Source organism: Heliangelus exortis, chromosome 3 (assembly GCF_036169615.1).
Source record: "Heliangelus exortis chromosome 3, bHelExo1.hap1, whole genome shotgun sequence".
Lineage (NCBI taxonomy): Eukaryota > Metazoa > Chordata > Aves > Apodiformes > Trochilidae > Heliangelus > Heliangelus exortis.
In genome coordinates this window covers 69,872,225-69,890,221 of record NC_092424.1, presented here as the reverse complement: position 1 = coordinate 69,890,221, position 17,997 = coordinate 69,872,225, and the positions used below count along the sequence as shown (strand labels likewise).

The 17,997-nt window shown below is 42.7% G+C and overlaps 1 protein-coding gene across 3 annotated transcripts in view; it reads right to left on the bottom strand.

Annotated features, from left to right (window-relative positions):
• Nucleotides 1-17,997, bottom strand: part of SESN1 (sestrin 1) — an 82,678-nt gene that overhangs the window by 11,314 nt on the left and 53,367 nt on the right. Inside the window, exon 1 of one of the 3 annotated variants that reach the window (XM_071741200.1) lies at nucleotides 14,103-14,341. The exons of 1 other annotated variant lie outside the window; for it this stretch is intronic. In XM_071741200.1, the coding sequence (XP_071597301.1) occupies nucleotides 14,103-14,105 (3 nt within the window). In that variant the 5' untranslated portion in view covers nucleotides 14,106-14,341. Of the gene's footprint in view, nucleotides 1-6,204; nucleotides 6,280-14,102; nucleotides 14,342-17,997 lie in introns of those variants that run through there. One more of the 3 variants, XM_071741201.1, reaches the window with a different exon arrangement.

Genomic DNA, 17,997 nt, shown 5'->3' with positions numbered 1-17,997 from the left:
AGGGATTACAGCTGGGGATGGAGCTGAGTGCTAAACACTAGGATAGATACATAAACTAATGGTCTGGACTCTTTATCTGTTCCCTCTCCTCTGAACATCTTTGAGAACATTCATTTTCTGATTACACCAACCCGATCCAGGTTTCTGACTGGTTTTAGATTAATAAATACCATGTGTTGAACCAGCTCATGCTACACAGAGCAGGGTGACACCTTCAGCTGGTTTAGTCCTCAAGAGTAAACACACCCTCTAAAAGCTGGCTGCCAAATGCAGTTTTAAAAGTTGCTATATTTTCCCCACATAGATAAAGGCTGTTACAAGCTGTTTACATGAGTTCATTGTACAAGAAGCAATTTTAATTAATCAGTTACCTTTCCATGAACTTTCCCCTAAGATTAAAAAACAGCTTTGGAGAGACTGAAACAACCAGCACAGGTCTAAGTCAGAACTACCAAAGCCCATCAGGCTCTGACTGTCTCCCTAAATCCTAAATCAGATGCCTTCATTTCTCAAGTCTTATTTGGATACAGTGAGATGAAAGGGCAGCTCTCACTTCTAGTTTTTCCCATTTTCCCTTGGACAGTGATGTTAGTGATTTAGCTCACATTTCTCTGCTGAGAGTCTCTAGAGTCACAGATAAATCTTGACTCTCAGCCAGGTCTCTAGCAATCCACGTGTAGGATCAAATTTGGATCTTAAAAACACCCCCCTCTCCTCAAAGCTCTAGCACAGCTTCTCATCTTGGCTATAGCTACACTAGCAAATTAGAGAAACATCCTACATCCAAATGACAGCCAAAAAAAAAAAAAAAAAAAGTTTGTACACATCATTTAACTCAGCAGAGATGTCTGCAGATGACTGGCATCTCAAGCATTCCAAGAGAAATACCTTGAAGTTTAATTTTTGAACAACTTTGTGTCAGTCTTTCCCCTTCCCTGAACAGCTGCAGGAAGAAAAAACCCACAAGATTTAAGAACTTGAAATCAGCAGGATGCTAACATATTTTGCTTCACAAACTAAACTACATCATTAACAACACACTTCCTTTTTTTTTTTTTTTTTCAAAGCATGCAAAGGGCAAACTACACTGATTGCACTGATAAACTATGATTACACTGCATATACAATGTTACATGACTTGTATGTAACCAAACCCTCTCTGCAAAGTGACTTAGGGGATTTTTTGGGGATTAAGTTGCTTTTTTTCCCACTCAGGACAGAAAGCATCCCCCTGAAATCATGGCACCAGCACTTTACACTTGAGAAGCCTGGGTTCAAGCCTCTGTTCTGACAGAGACATCGCAAAAGATTTGTAGAGATCAACTTCAGTTTCCCATCTGCAAAATGGGGTAAGTTTCTTTCTTTCAGAGGGTCCTGAAAACAGAAGTCATGATAGTTGTATAAATTGTGACGCATTAGAAATCTTCCAAAAATTGTCATTCTTCAGTTACAAGACATGACAGACCTTTTAAAAACTTGTCTTCCAGTCTTTTCCAGAAGCAGTATTTCACCTAGCTTTCCTAGTACTCAAGAAATAGCAGGCATCTTGGGGTGCTCCCAGTATCCCAGCATTTCAAATACTGCACAGACAACAGAGTAGCAAGTCTCAAAACAATCCTAGACTATCTTCTCTTTGTTTTGAACTTACTTCTGTGCTCCATGAGGCCCTTCACTAAGCCTCCATCTTCAAAGTACATTCAAGAAGCACCACTCTCCAGCTTTCCTTGTCAAAGGTGAGACCTGCACCCTGATCAGCCACACCACCATACCTCTATTCCTCCCCTCTTAAAGAAGCACCCTGCCTAGAGCACTGACAGGCACTCAGCCAAGCAGCCACAGCTAGGACAAGCAGGAACTGCAAGTAATCCATATTTATTTTGCTAATTACAAAAGTATGAGCGACTCTCATGTGATTCTGGACCACTGAGCTGCACACCAAAGTGACCTACCCAGTGCCTACTTCCTTCCTTTTTGGTGGGAAGCTTCTTCCCTCCTGTTTGTTCACCTTGCCACACCACTTCCATTCAGTCGAGAAACTCTGCAGCTGAAGACAGCTCCAAGCTCAGCGAAAAGCCAACCACAACTGAGGCTTTAGGTGCAAATAAATAAATAAATAAATGATGATGATGATGATAATAATAATGATAATAATAATAATAATAATAATAATAATAATAATAATAATAATAATGATGATGCATCAGAGGTACTCCATCTTCAAAGCCAGAACATAAACCTCAGATGGCTGCAAAGCTGAGCACCAAGGGTGGAACAGATTTCACCTTCAAAACCCAGAAGGTCCCAGCCAAGGGAGGGAGATGGATCTTGCCAGGTAGCCACCCACTCCACTGCTCACATACCTTGACAGAGGAGCAAGACTTCAGCCACACAAATGCCATCTCACTCTGCTGGCAGAGACAATCTCAGAAATCACGGAAAAGCCTCCTCTTTCCCTTTACCTAATATAACTTGTACTCCTGCACAGCTACTAGAATTATTTCCATGGGAACTATGCTCACCAGATACCTTTCATTTCTGAATCTACACCTCCCTCATCACTGCCATATCTGAGCATCTCAGTTCATGTATTTTATTCATGCAACATTCCCCTGAGGCAGGGCAAGTGAATTATCTCTCAGTTAGAAAAAGACCCTGAGAAACAGAAAAGCTACATCTCTAAGAGAGGTTGCTACAGGAGAATGGCAGCTTGTGCTGAGATCTCTCAAGTCATGGGCTAATGTCCTAAACATCAGACTGTGTGCCTTTTCAGAGAGTTCTTACCCAGGAAATATGTTTTATGCAAATTTACACTAAGAAACAGCTCTTCAGAACTGACTCTACTTGTGGCTTTTCTTTATATGAACACTCTGTCAATGAAACCCACAGTTAGGTAACTTTTAAAAGAACAGGAACACCATTCCTACAAAATTTAAGTGAAAGCTTGAGATGGAAAACTGAACTGCAAATCCTTACAAGGTTTTTTTAAAATACTTAAAGTATAACATGCTCTCTAATAATAGAACATCACCTCCTTTGGTACTGAACCGCTTCATAATGTAAGTGAAGAAAACAAAAAGTCATTTCTAAAATGGACACCCAATACCAGTTTTCCCACCTAGAAACACTGAAGCAGAGTTCAGTTACAAACTGAGATGTAGAGGCTCTAGAACAGGAAGAGATCCCTACCCTTAGCCACAGCTCTTGCTCCATGCTGCATCTATAAAATGCTTTTCTCCAACCCCTGTTCCTCCCCCACTATTGGCTCCTGGCATCTAGAGCTCTGTCTCTTATCACAGAACCTCTCCCAAGACTCAATTATAGCTTTGTCAGATGAGTATGGGGACTGTCACCAAACAACAAATTTTCAGTCATTCAGGATTCATGAGCTGAGCACTAGATAGGAACCACAATCTTCAGACTGCTTCCTCAGTGTTAACACCATGAGTCATTTTGCACCTCTCAAGTACAGTCAGTACCAATGTCAAATATTCTGCCTTCCAGAAAGACTTATTTGCATATTTATTTGGCCTCGTCTGAATGGCAAAAAGAATATTTTATCATAGACGAGCCACTGGCAAAGTGAAAATGCAACTATTATTTTTTGTATAAATCACATGTGGATTAACACCTTCATCTGAATCATCTGCGTCGCAATTAAGCACTAAATTACTGCTAGATTTAAACAAAATTATATGAAAATCACACACCATAATGCAATATAAAACAATATAAAGGCAGGAACCGAAGAAGAGAAATGAGTTTGAGATGACCCTTTTTTGGAGGTAATGTTTTCCTAGACAAGCAGTGATCGTTTTACACAATCTAAGTGCATTCCTACCCAACCTTAGGGTGATGATGTGGGTTAAAAACTCTACCAACACCATCTCGTAGCAGAATTAAACAAAATTATGCCCGTGCTAAAAATTCAGTTCAGTATGCAGAATCACAGAATCACCTTGGCTGGAAAAGTTCTTCAAGATCACTGAGTCCAAACATATACTATAGAATACATTTGAAGCTGACACTAAATTTGGCTAACATACCCATTTAGAGCTTTATATGTTTATAGGATCAAACACCCCAAAGCATCTACGGGTCCAAGAAGTTGGGGCTGTATTTCCAAAGCAGACTCTGGCACTTACCAGTCTAAGAGGCTTCCTGCTGCTGTTTTACTTACTGTGTCTGGTTCCTACTTCCCCTTTAAAGGTCACAGACAGCAAAATGTCACTGGTGATGACACTGATGGGCTACAACTTTGGAGTTTCCTTGTTCAGGATCTTAACCACAATGATTGGCAGAACTGGTTTCACAGGAAAAGTTATTTATCACCAAGCTGATATATACTCAGCTTAAAAGCCATATTTTCAGTTCTGTTAAATGTGGTAGCTACTGTAGTTTCCCTATCAGATGGCATAGCTTTTGGAAACGAAGGTATTAAGAAACAAAGAGGAGTGATTAAATATGATTCTCTTCCTATAAGCACTGAAAAACCCAAACATCCCACTAATCCTACATCTTTTCTAAAGATGGTGCTAAGTCGAACTGACGGGTTTTCCTATTTTATTAATTTACCTCATCCAGAAGTAGCTGCAATTGTTGTGGGTTTCTCAAACAAACCACCATACACTTCAAATGACAGAAAAATTATCCCCCAAATGCTCGTGCACTCTAAATTTTTGGCCCGCTTCCATTTCCTGGGCATCTCAGACTGTCACTCAGCTGAAGCACTAGACATGTCTGCACTTGCATAGATGTAAAGAACTGAGAACAAGCACTCCCCCTCAGCTGCAGAGCACTTTGTTACACAGACCTACCACTCTCCACTGGAATTAGAGCACAGCAAATGTTGAACTGTTTCTATTTCACACAGAATACATTATTCTTACATGAATTTAAATCCTTAAATTATTTTCATTTAAATACCAGTCTCAAAGACCTTTGAAATACCAGATTTTAAAAGCTTCCTTAACTAGAGTTGATGATTCAAGACAGAAATCAAGGCAAGCAAGCGAGTGCCCAAGATCACACACCCTGTTCTCAACAGCAGGAATAAAAGCAAAGCCCAGACTTTTCAGTCTCAGGCTCTCACACCTCTTTTCTGGTCACCTTCTAGGGTCAAGCAGCAAGGGCAGGTCCAACTGGAGTAGTCTCAAGGCAACCAAGCACTACCTCTTCGTCCTCAGCAGTAATAGCTCTTCCTCAAGTGGTTTTGTGAAACAGCTGCCTAGAGATCACAACCCAATTTACTTCTGATATGAGCTCACTGAAACCAAGAGGCTGAATTTCAGTGATTAATGCCTAGCTTTCCTATGTGCCAGTCCTACAATGGGTATGACAAAACAAAAAGTATGAAAGGGCAAAGGATTTGGAAGGAAAGTCTGCCATTTCCATGCTTTAAACACTGATTAAATGCCAATAAATCAGAGCGTGGCACAGGAGAAAACAAGTTTTAGCATGGCAGTTAGGGTTTGCATTATGTAGGATTATGTCAAAGCAAAGCAATTTCTATCCAAGCAGTATTAAATCTCTACGCCCCAGAATAACACAAAATACTTTCTTTGACAATCTGAAGCCTTTTGCGGGTTTAATAATTTTCTTTAAGAGAAAAGCTCGAATGTGGTGACACTAAGAAACTTACAAAAGAGATCCCAAGTAGCAACTGAATTCTGGTTCAAAATAAAGCTATTGACTTTACATTTGTTTACAACTAGAGCAAACCTTCCCCCGTCAGAAACACACGACCAACCTCACAGTTTCAAAAGGATAATCCAAGTCTGTGCAAGAACGGAATAAACACCGGGCAAGCCCAAAGTAGAAACTAGCTGGATGAGCCTAAAATCCCAGCAGACAGACCCAACCACCAGACCCACAAGCACCACACAGCCCTGACGGGACCAGGTGGCAACGGGGGGGGGTGAGGACAACATCTGCATTGTCACTGTAGGCAGGAGCTGGATAGAAGGGAGCTATAAAGGACCTGCAAATCCTCCGAAGTGACCCTCCAGGAGCTCTGGACGACATCGTTACGGGTCAAGCGAGGAGCCTGCAGGGAAGCCCGGCTCCTGCATCCCCTGTCCCTCAGCTGAGCTGCCGGGGGGCTGCCCGCGTCCCCATCCCATCGCCCCACACAGGGATTCCTCCCGGAGAGGGTCAGCCCTGAGGTACAAATCCCCACCTCCCCATCCCCAAGCCCCTCGCCGGTACCTGCTGCCGAGGGCCCGGCCTCGCCAACCTCACTCCAGCGCTCAGGGCCGGGCGCTCTCCCCTACCCCCCCACCCTTCTCCCTTCTCTTCCTCCTCCTCCTCTCCCTCCCTCCCCCCGGGGGCGGGGCGGCGGGCAGGGCTATGCCCCGACGGGGCGGAGCGGAGAAGTGGGCCGGGTTTTCAGCTGCTGCTCGCCGAGGTTCCCCCCGGTTGCTCCGTCTCACCGGTGCCTGGCAGCGCCCTGGGACGTCAGCAAATGCCCCCGACGAGGGGAGGCGAAGTAGCGGCCGCTGCAGTGGGGGAAGACCCGGCCCCGGGGGCAGTGTCCCCGCAGAGCCCCGGGGAATCCAATTCAACCCGGTCCCGGCTCCGGCCCCGGCCCGGTTGGAGAGCACGGCAGCGGCGCAAGCCCCATCTCCCAACTGAGCCTCGGTCTCATCTGCTCCTCTCTTTGGAGAAGCTCTTTGGACACGACTTCCCCTCCGTCCCCCCTCCCACTAAGCAAGAGTTTCTACCTCCTCTTTCAGCAGCAAAGTTAATTACGGCTTTTAAACGGAGAACTCGCAGGAGGTTAATATTTTGCAGATATTTGCGTGAATAAGTATGCTGCTGCAGAATTTTTGGCCTGCTGCCTATTCCCAAGATCGTAACAGTCCTGGGCAAACATATGTTTTGCAATCACATCAGCAAAACACTCAGCCTTTGTTTGCAGCAGGCTGCACTCACCCCTCTCGCCGACCCCCCCGGGGTTGTAAACTCTGCCAGATGCCTTCCATCTCCCACCTCTCTCGGTTTGTGATTTTATGGCATCAATTATATCAAAAGAAACAAGTCCCTGAGCTGCCCCACATGAAGGATTTTTTTTTTTTTTTAATGTTTTTGTTTTGTTTTGTTTTCCAAAGCAATCTGAGATTTATAAAGCTAAATTTCTGTTAGATCGTTTTCCCTCAAATATTTTGATTTAAAATAAAATATCACTGGCCCCCCAAGAGGAGAACTTCTATTGCAGTTTTGATGGGAGGAGGCCAAGACAGCTCTGAACCCCTGAACAAACTCATTTGAAGGAGGAAGGCTTCTGCCCACAATTCAGGCCTCTTGGTTTTGAGTTGCACCAAACTATCTAACAACCAAGTAGGGAAATTCCATGACACTGAACTTCACACTTCTGCTAAATGTGAAGCCAAGTGCTGAAAAACTGTTCACAGACTATTCCTCTTATGTGTGTAAAAATCTTCCAGCAAAATGCAGAAAGCACGGAAGACAGTAATGTGGCAGCAGGAGACAAGGCAGAAGTTCTGCACATTCTAATGCTAAAGCTTTAAAAACTTCCTTTCCACTTTGGAAATATCAGTTCCTCTCTGGGCTATGCAATTAACTGGAGAGTGAAGGGACACTCTTTTTAAAAATTTATTATTCTAAAGACTTAGCAGTTAGGTTAAATTACCTGGAGATGCCCAGGTATGGCAGCTCCTTACCTGGGGCCTTGGCTTAAAGCTGGTAAATTTCTCCAGAAGAAATGAGGTGTGGTTCATACCTACTTGCACTTCAATAAAATACTCAACAGAAGCATAGAAAATGAAGAAGAATGCAACACTGCCAAGAAAGATTGCATTTTGTGAGCTAATTAAATAAACTAATGAAGAACACTGATTAATTCCCACTGGCTGCTTCCTTCAGGCAAAAATGTAACAAAAAAGAGAAGGAATGGGCTCCGAAAAACTTGTACTCAGAAAAACCGATGGAAAAGAAAGTAATTACCTGAAAAGCAAGAAGATGCCTCGCCATAAGTCTTCCTAGATGTCAGATGAAAAATAACAAACTCACTGAAGGGTGTAAACACCCTTGAAAGAGAAGGGGGAAAAAAGAAAAAAAAAAAAAAAGAAGAAAAAAAGAAACAAGAAGAAAACCCACAGCACTCCTCAGTTCTGTGACTTTGGTTTCTTGAAGGTTTTTTTGTGTTTTTGTGTTTAGTTAGGTTGGTTGTTTTTTGGTTGGGTTGTTTTGGTTTTTTTTGGGGGGGGACGTTTATTTGTTTTGTTTTTTGTTGTGTTTCCCCCCCCCCCCCCCCCACACACACACCCATTGTGGTTGATTGCCCTGCCTGGATATTTGTGAGAAAGCCTGTTTATGTTAACACTTGTTCCTATACAAAAAACCTTGGCAGATACAGATTTTTCTCTGAAATCATCCAAGGGAAAAATTATCTCTCATGAAACAGCCAACTCAAGAGCAGGAAGTAGGAAATGCTACCATTTTCTTTGCTTTCAGCATCAGGACAGACGAAGGCAGTGACAGCATGTCAGAAAAAGCATGTACAAAGGGGAAGAGGAAGCTGCACAGCCATAGCAAACAAATAATAATGGTCTTAAAAGCTCTCCTATGTGGCCTGAGTACACAAGCTCTGCTCAGGCCCCAGGTATGTCTCTGCCTGAGCAGAATTATCATCACCCCAATCTGCCACAAGTGCTTTTCTCCAGCCCTCACACAAGTATTTCCCAAGTGCAACTCCTCCAAAACAAAGAACTTGAGAAACAGAGCAACGTGCTCACCTATAAACCACTGAGCAATTGTAGACTGAGGTTATTTCCATTTGGGGGCTAGTAAGACAAGTTACACAGACAGTTTCATGAGTGAATATGGTTTGACACCAGCACAAAGCTCGGTTGGATACTAATGAGTGCAGAACCCAGTGCATCCAGGGGACATGAGGACAGATCTATGGTGCAGTTTGCATCAACTGAGAGTTCCCCTGGGGAAACACAGCAGTGTGTTTGACCATCTATCAGTGCAAGTAAACAGAGATTGAGTGAAATGCTCCAAAGGGAAAAAACCAGCAACAACTGTTTAATGTGAAAATATCGCTAGATACCAAGTTTCCTTTCACCCAGAAAGGGTGTATGATGGATACCCGTGAAGTCACCTAAAGCAAACACCACCCAAAGCATGGAAACATACTCTTTCATAGCAAACACTTCCATAAAAGCTGCTTGCATAAAAGGGTGGCATATAACATCAGTCCTCTCCAGGTTAAGTCATCAGAAATGAAACTTTGCCGTGTTGCCAAAGTTAAAGAAATGTCCTAGTAAACCTAAAAGGAGACCAACCTGTTACAATGTGAAAACCCTGATCCTGCAAGCACCTATGTCTGCACTTAGCTGCTGTAACTTGAAATAGTGCTATTTCAGTCCAACAGGGCAACTTTTTTGAGTCAAGTTCAGCACAAAGAGAGGACTCCGAAGAACTGGCAAACCAAGCCCTGAAATTCTTTCTACAGAAAAGCTATCCAAGCAGGAGCACTCAAGATACTTGTTTGTGCAATGCCCAGGACATCAAATTAATGTCTCAGAGGATCATCAGACAGCTCCTTCCCAGGAACATTTACAAGTAAAACCAGATAATTCTTCAAGACTCTGAGCTACTGGGTTTGTGTTAGTTTTTAAGACTGGATCTCCCTCTCTTGTGGTTTCATAAGGTAGCACCAGCTGTGGCAAGACATAGCAAACTCAGCAGAATAGATGCAAATACCAGTATACACATCCAAGTGCCTTTGAACCCCCCTGGGATGGCAAATAGCCACAGATGCTCCCTGTGTCCCACCTGCAGTGGTTCCTGCACTAACCTGGGTGCCACCACCCAGGCAGGACAGGGCACTATCTTAATTTCTGCTCCCCCAGCTGCTGCAAAACACACTCAGTACAGTCAAAGTGAGCAATTAGAGGACTATTTTGGGTAAGGGAGCAGGGGTTGATTTTAGTTTTTTGTTGTTGTTGTTGTTGTTGTTGTTTTTTGGGTTGCTTTTTTTTTAAAAAAAAACCCTCATTTTAGCTCATTTTGGCTGATTAGGCATTACTAAAAATGGCCAGATCTCAGGGGATGTAACTCCTCATGAAGTTGTAATAAAAGCATGAGGGACAGAATCTCTTCAACCTGAACAGCTCCATCTGCTCCCCCTAATCTGATGCCTTAATGAAGTCAATAGGTGTTTCAGCAGCCCCACACTGACTGGTCTGAACTTTTCCCTGAGGATGCCTCTCGTTCCTCACTGTCCACAGCCACTACCCTTTTCATAACAGATTTCAAATGTATCTCCTAATCTCTTCTATCCCTTTATTATACACTATTTCTAAAATAGCAAAAATCTTTACCATGATAGCACTATGGGAGGCACAGCAATCGAACCATCCATTAAGTTGATGAAAGAATTTAAATTGAAGAACACATCATCCTAGCATGAGGGTCAAGAAAATATGATCAGTATTTCAGAGTATTCTGCTTGATTTAACCTTAACTATCTGACTTGTCAGCCTTCAAATAACTCATTCTATTATTAGAATTAGTACATAATTCTGAAGGAAGACAAACAGTATTCTTTGTACAGTCTAAATTCTTGCTGTATGTGTAAAACACGATCAGCTCTCAGGAATGGCATTGTACCTGATACCTTTATAATAATAACAAAACCAAATTGTTTGGAGAGCAGAGAAACAATTTGCCATACCAGGAAATAAGTTTAGACCAACATCTACAAGTTTTTCTTTTGTAGCCTGTAGGCTTACAAGGCTGGCTAAGGCTAAACATTTTACAGTGTTCAGAAATTATATTTATTGTCAGTTCTTCAAAACTTACCCATCTTTGACATGCTATTTTTCTACTTCTAGCTTGCTCTTACATGCTGCTTGCTTAACGGCCACATCTGCAGCTTTAATGAGAAAGTGGCTTGCAAGTAATCAAGGGGGTTTGTGAGTAATTCTGTAATAACAAATCAGGTCATTCCTAGCCAACTGGGTCCTCACCAAAAGACCCAGGATCTTTTCTCTCAAAGCTGCAAGAGGCTATGAGACTCAGTTGCCATACCTGAGCAGTTCTCACAGTTGACCAACTTTAACTCACCAAGGCTTTAACTGTTCCCTGAAGTATTTGGTTTGTCACTCAGGACACTTATTCCCCCAGAACAGTAATTCTTCCAGTAGTTTCTGGCTTTAAGCTTTCTGCAACTTGATCCCACCTCCAAACCACACGTTTTCTCTCCCCAAAGTCTGTCCAAATTTAACATTCCCTTCTGCAGTTATTAGGTAGAAGTACAAAGTTTAATTTATGGAGCTAAAGTAAGTTGAGATCTTCAGATTATTCATCCTTCTGCAAGGACACAAAAACAGACATGCAGTTTCTAAGAAAACTAAAAATAAGCAGATTTAAGATGCATATCTAAGTCCTAGTAGATTGAAAGAATGTCTTACCAGATTATTCTTCCCATTTTTATGAGGGTACACAGCTCCTCTTAGGCTGATAAACAGCAGGTGAACAACAGAAGTTGTTTGTTTGGCTTGCTGTGAATATCCAGTGTCAGAGAAGTGAGTTATTCTGATGATGTTCTGAGGTGGCTCCAGGTTCACTCACTACTCTAAAACACTATGGTTAACAACACCCCTGGTTAACAGTCCTCCCAAAATGAAAGTCCACATTAACTCATTTAAAAGTGACCTTGGTGACTGACAGGTAACTTCTGATCTTTTGGTGGCTACAGGTTGTATGGAGGGGGGATCAGCTGTCCAGCTGCACATTGATACTTTGGGGAATGGAATATCTGCAGGCTGCCAGCCACTCTCTCAGTACTAAATAAACATTAAGGTTAAAAAACTCCTAGCTTAACCTGAAAAAAAGACTGTAGTTGGAGCTCAGTCAAGAAAAATAAAATTTAAGATAGCTCATAGCTGTCTAAGACTGGTTTGGCCTAAGGAGGTCTCTCCTCTTCCCTTCAGTTAGCAAACTGCCAGGGCACACCAACACCCAAGACATTTTACACAGCTCCTTGGAGCTGGGATCCACTTTACTATCTTTTTCTCAGGCCCTCTCTCCCCAAGATGAATATTGAAAAGAGACAAATATCCTTTTCACAGCTGAGAGAAAATTCACCCTAGGGAATTTGCTGTAACTCCAAGTCCCCACAACTGATTTGGTTAAGAGCAAGGAGACAGTGCAAGCACCCTCCTTGCTGTGCTACCTGGAATGTGTCTGACCCTGCTTCACCACTATCTAAAGATGCTGTTGGAAGGCCTGTCCTACACACAGAATCACAGATTCAGCCAGGTTGGAAAGGAACTCTGAGATCATCAAGTCCAACCCTTGATCCACTACCACCGTGGTTACCAGACCATGGCACTGAGTGCCACATCAGTCTCTTCTTAAAAACCTCCAGGGATGCAGAATCCACCACCTCCCTGGGCAGCCCATTCCAATGCCTGATCACCCTCTCTGGAAAGAATTTCTTCCTAACACAGATGGACCTTGCCTTATCACTCTGGGCAACCAAACCTTTGCAAACTGCAAACAAAACCTTTTACACAACGCAGGTGCATGCCTTCAAAGCAAGGGAAGGCCATCTGAATCACCTCAGTTTAAGGCTTCTGAGTTTTTTAAACTGTGTTTGACCTCTGGAGAGGAGAAAAAGCAATGAAATGCAGCTTATTAATAGCTTCTGACGGAAATCGGGCACAATGACAAGAACATGGGGAAGAAATGCCTGTAGGAGTACTGGAGTATTACACCTGGCTTACTAGGACTGGGTGATACCGTGAGGAGTGACCCAGAGCTCCATTGCTGTGGGGTTGCAGTGAGAATGCAGAAAACGCTCTGCAAGCATCCAGTGAAGAAGCTGCAACTAAAACCTTCATGTTCTGCTATCTACAGACATGCAACCCAGAAGCTCTTCTCTCCACCAGAAGCTTTATGTCATCTTTACCCTTAGGGTCTCTTGTGTATTTCTAGAAAATTGCTTGGAACTCAGGCCCGAGGCTCACCCCTGACGGTTTTGCAGGTACCACAAACAAAATGCTTATTTCAGCAGAGCCTTGAGGAAAGAACAAACCAGCAATTTATAAGATGCTTTGTTAGGCTTGAGTCAACCCTCAGTCTCACATATATCCACACTACAGCCAAAACCTAAGCAATTTTTTTTCCTTTTATCTTTGAAAAAAAATGCAATGTTTTCCCCACGAAAAGACAAGTAACAAGAATAGATTGCTACAACGAATGTCATGTCACTTAAGGCACTTCAAGAAGACTCCCAGCTGGTTTTCTAGAGCTTGATTGTTAGAATGAGAAAAAAATCAAGTGAAATAGTACTAAATGAATCTGGGAAGTACCAGTAGGGGTCAGGAACCCTTATATCAGTAACTGCAATTAGGGGAGGGGAACTGTTCAGTGGCTTTCTTCTTATACTTGCCACTTGCAGGCACAAGCTCAATGTGCCTCAGAGGGGGAGACAGAAAAAAGCCAAAACCAACCAGCCAAACAAAACCAACCAAAAATCCCACCCTACAAACAAAACAAACAAACAAACAAACAAAACACTCAAAAAATCAGATATTTTATTTCCAGTTTTTACAGTCTAGCTGTGACCAAAACATTATTTATTTGAGTTTGTGAGTTTTGGAAATACAAAGGTTTGTTTGTTTGTTTTATTAGGAAAAAACCCAAGTACCTATAAAGATGTATTCCCCTTGCATTTTTTGTAAGTCTATCTTTTTTGTAAGGTTGCAAGTTCCTTGAGACTGAATCTGTCTCCAAGTGTGTTTAATATATGCAGCCAAGTACAATAATATTATGGGATTTGTTAGCTCCTTTAGAACATTATCTTGGCAAAAAAAAGTACAAAACTAAGTAGCATTATCCTAGAAGAGCAATTGACATCACTGATTTAGTGTTAGCAGTTAAGAAAATAGATCATCATCTAGTTACTATTCAAAATCTGATTGTTGTAAGTTAGTACCTAATACCAGCTCTGCATTTTTCATATCAAATCTGTTTCTTTTACTTTTAGAGTAAAATATTAACCCATGAAGACCTCTGCTTAAGGAGAATAATGAAAACAAAAAACAGATTAATCACATATTTCTTACCATTTTTGACAGTTATTACTGGTGCTTTGTTTCAATTCAGACAGCACTGCATTCTTCATTCTTCCCTATTTGAGATAATGACGTTCCTAAGTCATTTTGACCCAAATCAGTTTCTTGGCCTCTGCTTTCTGAACAGAAGAACTGAAAAAAAGCACTACCTCCCAGCTGATACAATTCCTGAAAGATCTAGTCCATCTCCTACTCAGTAAGCAGGACCATTCCCTCCAGAGGCTCCTTCTGTTTTGGCACCTGAATTAATATGCCACTTCTTTCTCTTACTGTAAGTTAAAAGGCCACTGACACCTGCCCTGGGGCCACCCTGCCCTGTGAACAGCAACAGCACTGATGAGCTGCAATGCCACTGCCAACACGTGCTTCAAGGACATGGTACACGTGTCCCCGCTCAACACTGCACAGCCTCTGCATACTCCCAAATCCTGGGTTTCTCCAGAGCTTGGAGAGCTCCCTGAAGGCCCCTGGGACAAGGTGGCTTGCCACCAAGCTGCTGGCAGGACCATCTCCTTACCTTGCTACCTCCACTGCCACCTCGGTGCTTTTCCAGAGGACACAGAGGCCATGGGTCCATGCAGGATGTAAAATTGAAGGGAAATTTCTGTAGCTGAGCTACTTGGGATCTCAAGAAAACCACACATTTTCCTGGGCTTTGCAATGGTTCTTTCTGCAGTGAAATCATCCAAGCAGTGGAACTGTTCATAGAATCATAGAATTGGCTGGGTTGGAAGGGACCTCAGAGATCATCAAGTCCAACCCTTGATCCACTACAGCTGCAGTTACCAGACCATGGCACTGAGTGCCACATCCAGTCTCTTTTTAAATATCTCCAGGGATGGAGAATCCACCACTTCCCTGGGCAGCCCATTCCAATGCTTGATCACCCTCTCAATAAAGAAATTCTTTCTAATGTCCAACCTAAACCTCCCCTGGCACAACTTGAGACCGTGCCCTCTTGTCTTGCTGAGAGTTGCCTGGGAAAAGAGACCAACCCCCCCCTGGCTACCCCCTCCTTTCAGGGAGTTGTAGAGAGTGATGAGGTCTCCTCTGAGCCTCCTCTTCTCCAGGCTGAACAGCCCCAGCTCCCTCAGCCTCTCCTCATAGGATCTGTGCTGGAGTCCCTTCACCAGCCTGGTTGCCCTCCTTTGGACCTGCTCCAGCACCTCAATCTCCTTCCTGAACTGAGGGGCCCAGAACTGGACACAGTACTCGAGGTGTGGCCTCACCAGGGCTGAGTACAGGGGCAGAATCCCTTCCCTGGACCTGTTGGCCACACTGTTCCTGATACAGGCCAGGATACAGGATACATCCTAATACAGGTTAATACCTTCTCTCACCTACCTTCTATCAAATGCGTATTTGCTAGGGGGACTAAGTCAAAAAAGGCTTGAAACCAATTCTGGCACTTTCTGTTCAAATATTGTGAAGTGTCTATTTAGGCTTTTTTTTTTTAAAGTTAACCACAATATTGGAACTTAGCCTTAAACCCACTGTTTGTTAACAACCATAATTTTAAATCAACCACTTGCTATTGTGAGAGAGGAAAGGCCACCTACCACTGTTGGACCACACTGACTGCTTACCATACAGTATTTTAAGCATGTGATACTTCAGGAAAAGCCAGGGCTGTATGTGCAGCCCCCACCAGATTCAAATATGCAGAAACCAGACACAAAATACATATAACAGACGTGTTGCAGCAGACACAATCAGATTTCCACAGCAGAATCAATATTGTGCAACCCAGCTACCATTAAAGCCTGATTTATAGCGGTTTTCAAATGTAAAATAAATGAACAATATATAAGTAAATAAATAAAAATGCACACACACCACACTAAATACACACAAAATTTACAAATACGGTTTTAAAAGAGGCATAATGTCCTTAAATAAGGGTTTGGGTGTTAATAGTTGACATTTGAGTTTAAATATCTGTTACAGGAGACTATAGCATGAAAACACCTCAGTTTGTCAGTAAAGATACAAATCTATACCTGTTCCTCTGTTTCTCATCAGTGTGATAATTTCCTTCCAGCTGCTCATCAGGGATTCTAAGTCAGCATAACAACACAGCAAATGAAACACTGAGCACAACCAGACAAGGTTTTCAGTATTGATAACAATGCAACAATGAACACCAAAACCTGTTAACTATCAGGAAAAAACTCAGGTTCATTTGCTGGCATGCCAGTGTTACTAACAACAACAGTGAGAAAGATTTCACTTAATCAGACTGTGTCATCTTCCTGAGAAGTCCTCTTCTTGACACTACCACAGAAACAATTCATTCTATTATTTTTGTAAATGTAAAGATAATTCTTATAAGAGTAACAGATTATTTTGCAAGTTAATGTGTAAGGTGACCTGAAGCAAATGTACATGTACCATCATGCTCTTCAGAAGCTGGTACAGCTGAGATGAAACCAAGTTTGGATTGTGGCCAACAAGGGCCAGAGACCAATTCCTAGACCTTCATCAAATAAGGAATTACTTGGCAAAGCACAGGTCTGGAGCTGTCAAGGATTGCTGCACAATGGTTAAAACAAGCAAGAGTGGGATAAGTCCAGCATAAATAATTTTGGTGAGCTGGGGCTCACAGAAAAAAAACAGAGCCAGGATCTGCATTGGGATTTGAACCAATGAAGACTGGCCAGGAAGAATTCAGGTGTTGGGCTAGAGAGAGAGAGAGAACTCTTGGGGATCAGCTGTCTAGATTTAAAACTTAAGCCTGGTGGGAGTCATTTTGCAAGGTGTTTGCATGCCAACAGCCATCCAGGTAAAGTTTAGACCTTGCACTAACCAGGATCCTGAAAGGGAGGTTCAAGGGAGGTGGCAAATGAGAGTGGTCTCTGCTCAGAGAGTGATTCTCTGCTCTGTGAGAATAAAGAAAACCCTGCATCCCTGAATTCATATGGCAATATCATCTATATTCTTTCTTTCATGTGCAAGGGCTACATTTTCTGCAGGAAATTTGTTCACAGGTTTATGGAAGATTAATGTATCATTATACACCCAGACAGGCACTTTTTAAATAGCTGTCTTGCATTAATTCTTTTGTTGGATTACAATCAAGACATTGTACAGGGAGGGAATGTTTTATACCAGGGCCACCTGAGACTTCAGGTTGTTTCTGGCAGCACATTGCCCTGGCTGAGGGAAATGGTCTTGTACAAACAATCAAAATTCATCGTCTGACCACGCCTAAGCTGACCTGAACAGGAAAGAAAGATAACCCCCCCATATAAACTCATTCAGCAAATATGTTAGGAGTGGAGGACTTTGCCCTGTTTCACATCATATAGCAACTGGATAAATTCTCCTAACAGCTCTGAATCTTTCTTAAGCATAGCTGCTCTGAGGGGCAGAGGGAAGATGGAAAAAGTAGCCAGAGGCAAGCTGGGGAGCTGGGTTGCAGGCAGGGACTCAGTAAAATAAACCATTGGATAAGCACCCCACATTTCTGGATGGGAATGTGGGCACACCTGATGCTAGCTCAACAAACTCTGAAAATATTGAAAACATAAAAAGTAACTGCAGTGCATCCAGAACACATTTTGCTCCCTGGGCACGTGCCTGTTTTGCACGGTTAATAGGCCAGAGCATGCCCCAAACGCATCAGGAGTCCTGGGTGTATGCACACAGCTGTCATTTTACAGAGAATATGTAACCTGCTATGAGAAGCCCCAAATGAACAAAATCCCTTTTTTCCCTGTTCTATCCAATCTTCCAGGAGGGGAGAGGAGGGCATGGCAGGGGTGGAAGGGACAGGAATGCGTGTGGGTAATGACAGAGCTGTTTATGGGGTCCTAAAAACAGACTAACTCTCCGCATGGGTACTTAAAGATGAAAAAAACCAAACCAACACAACTGCCTGCTCTGC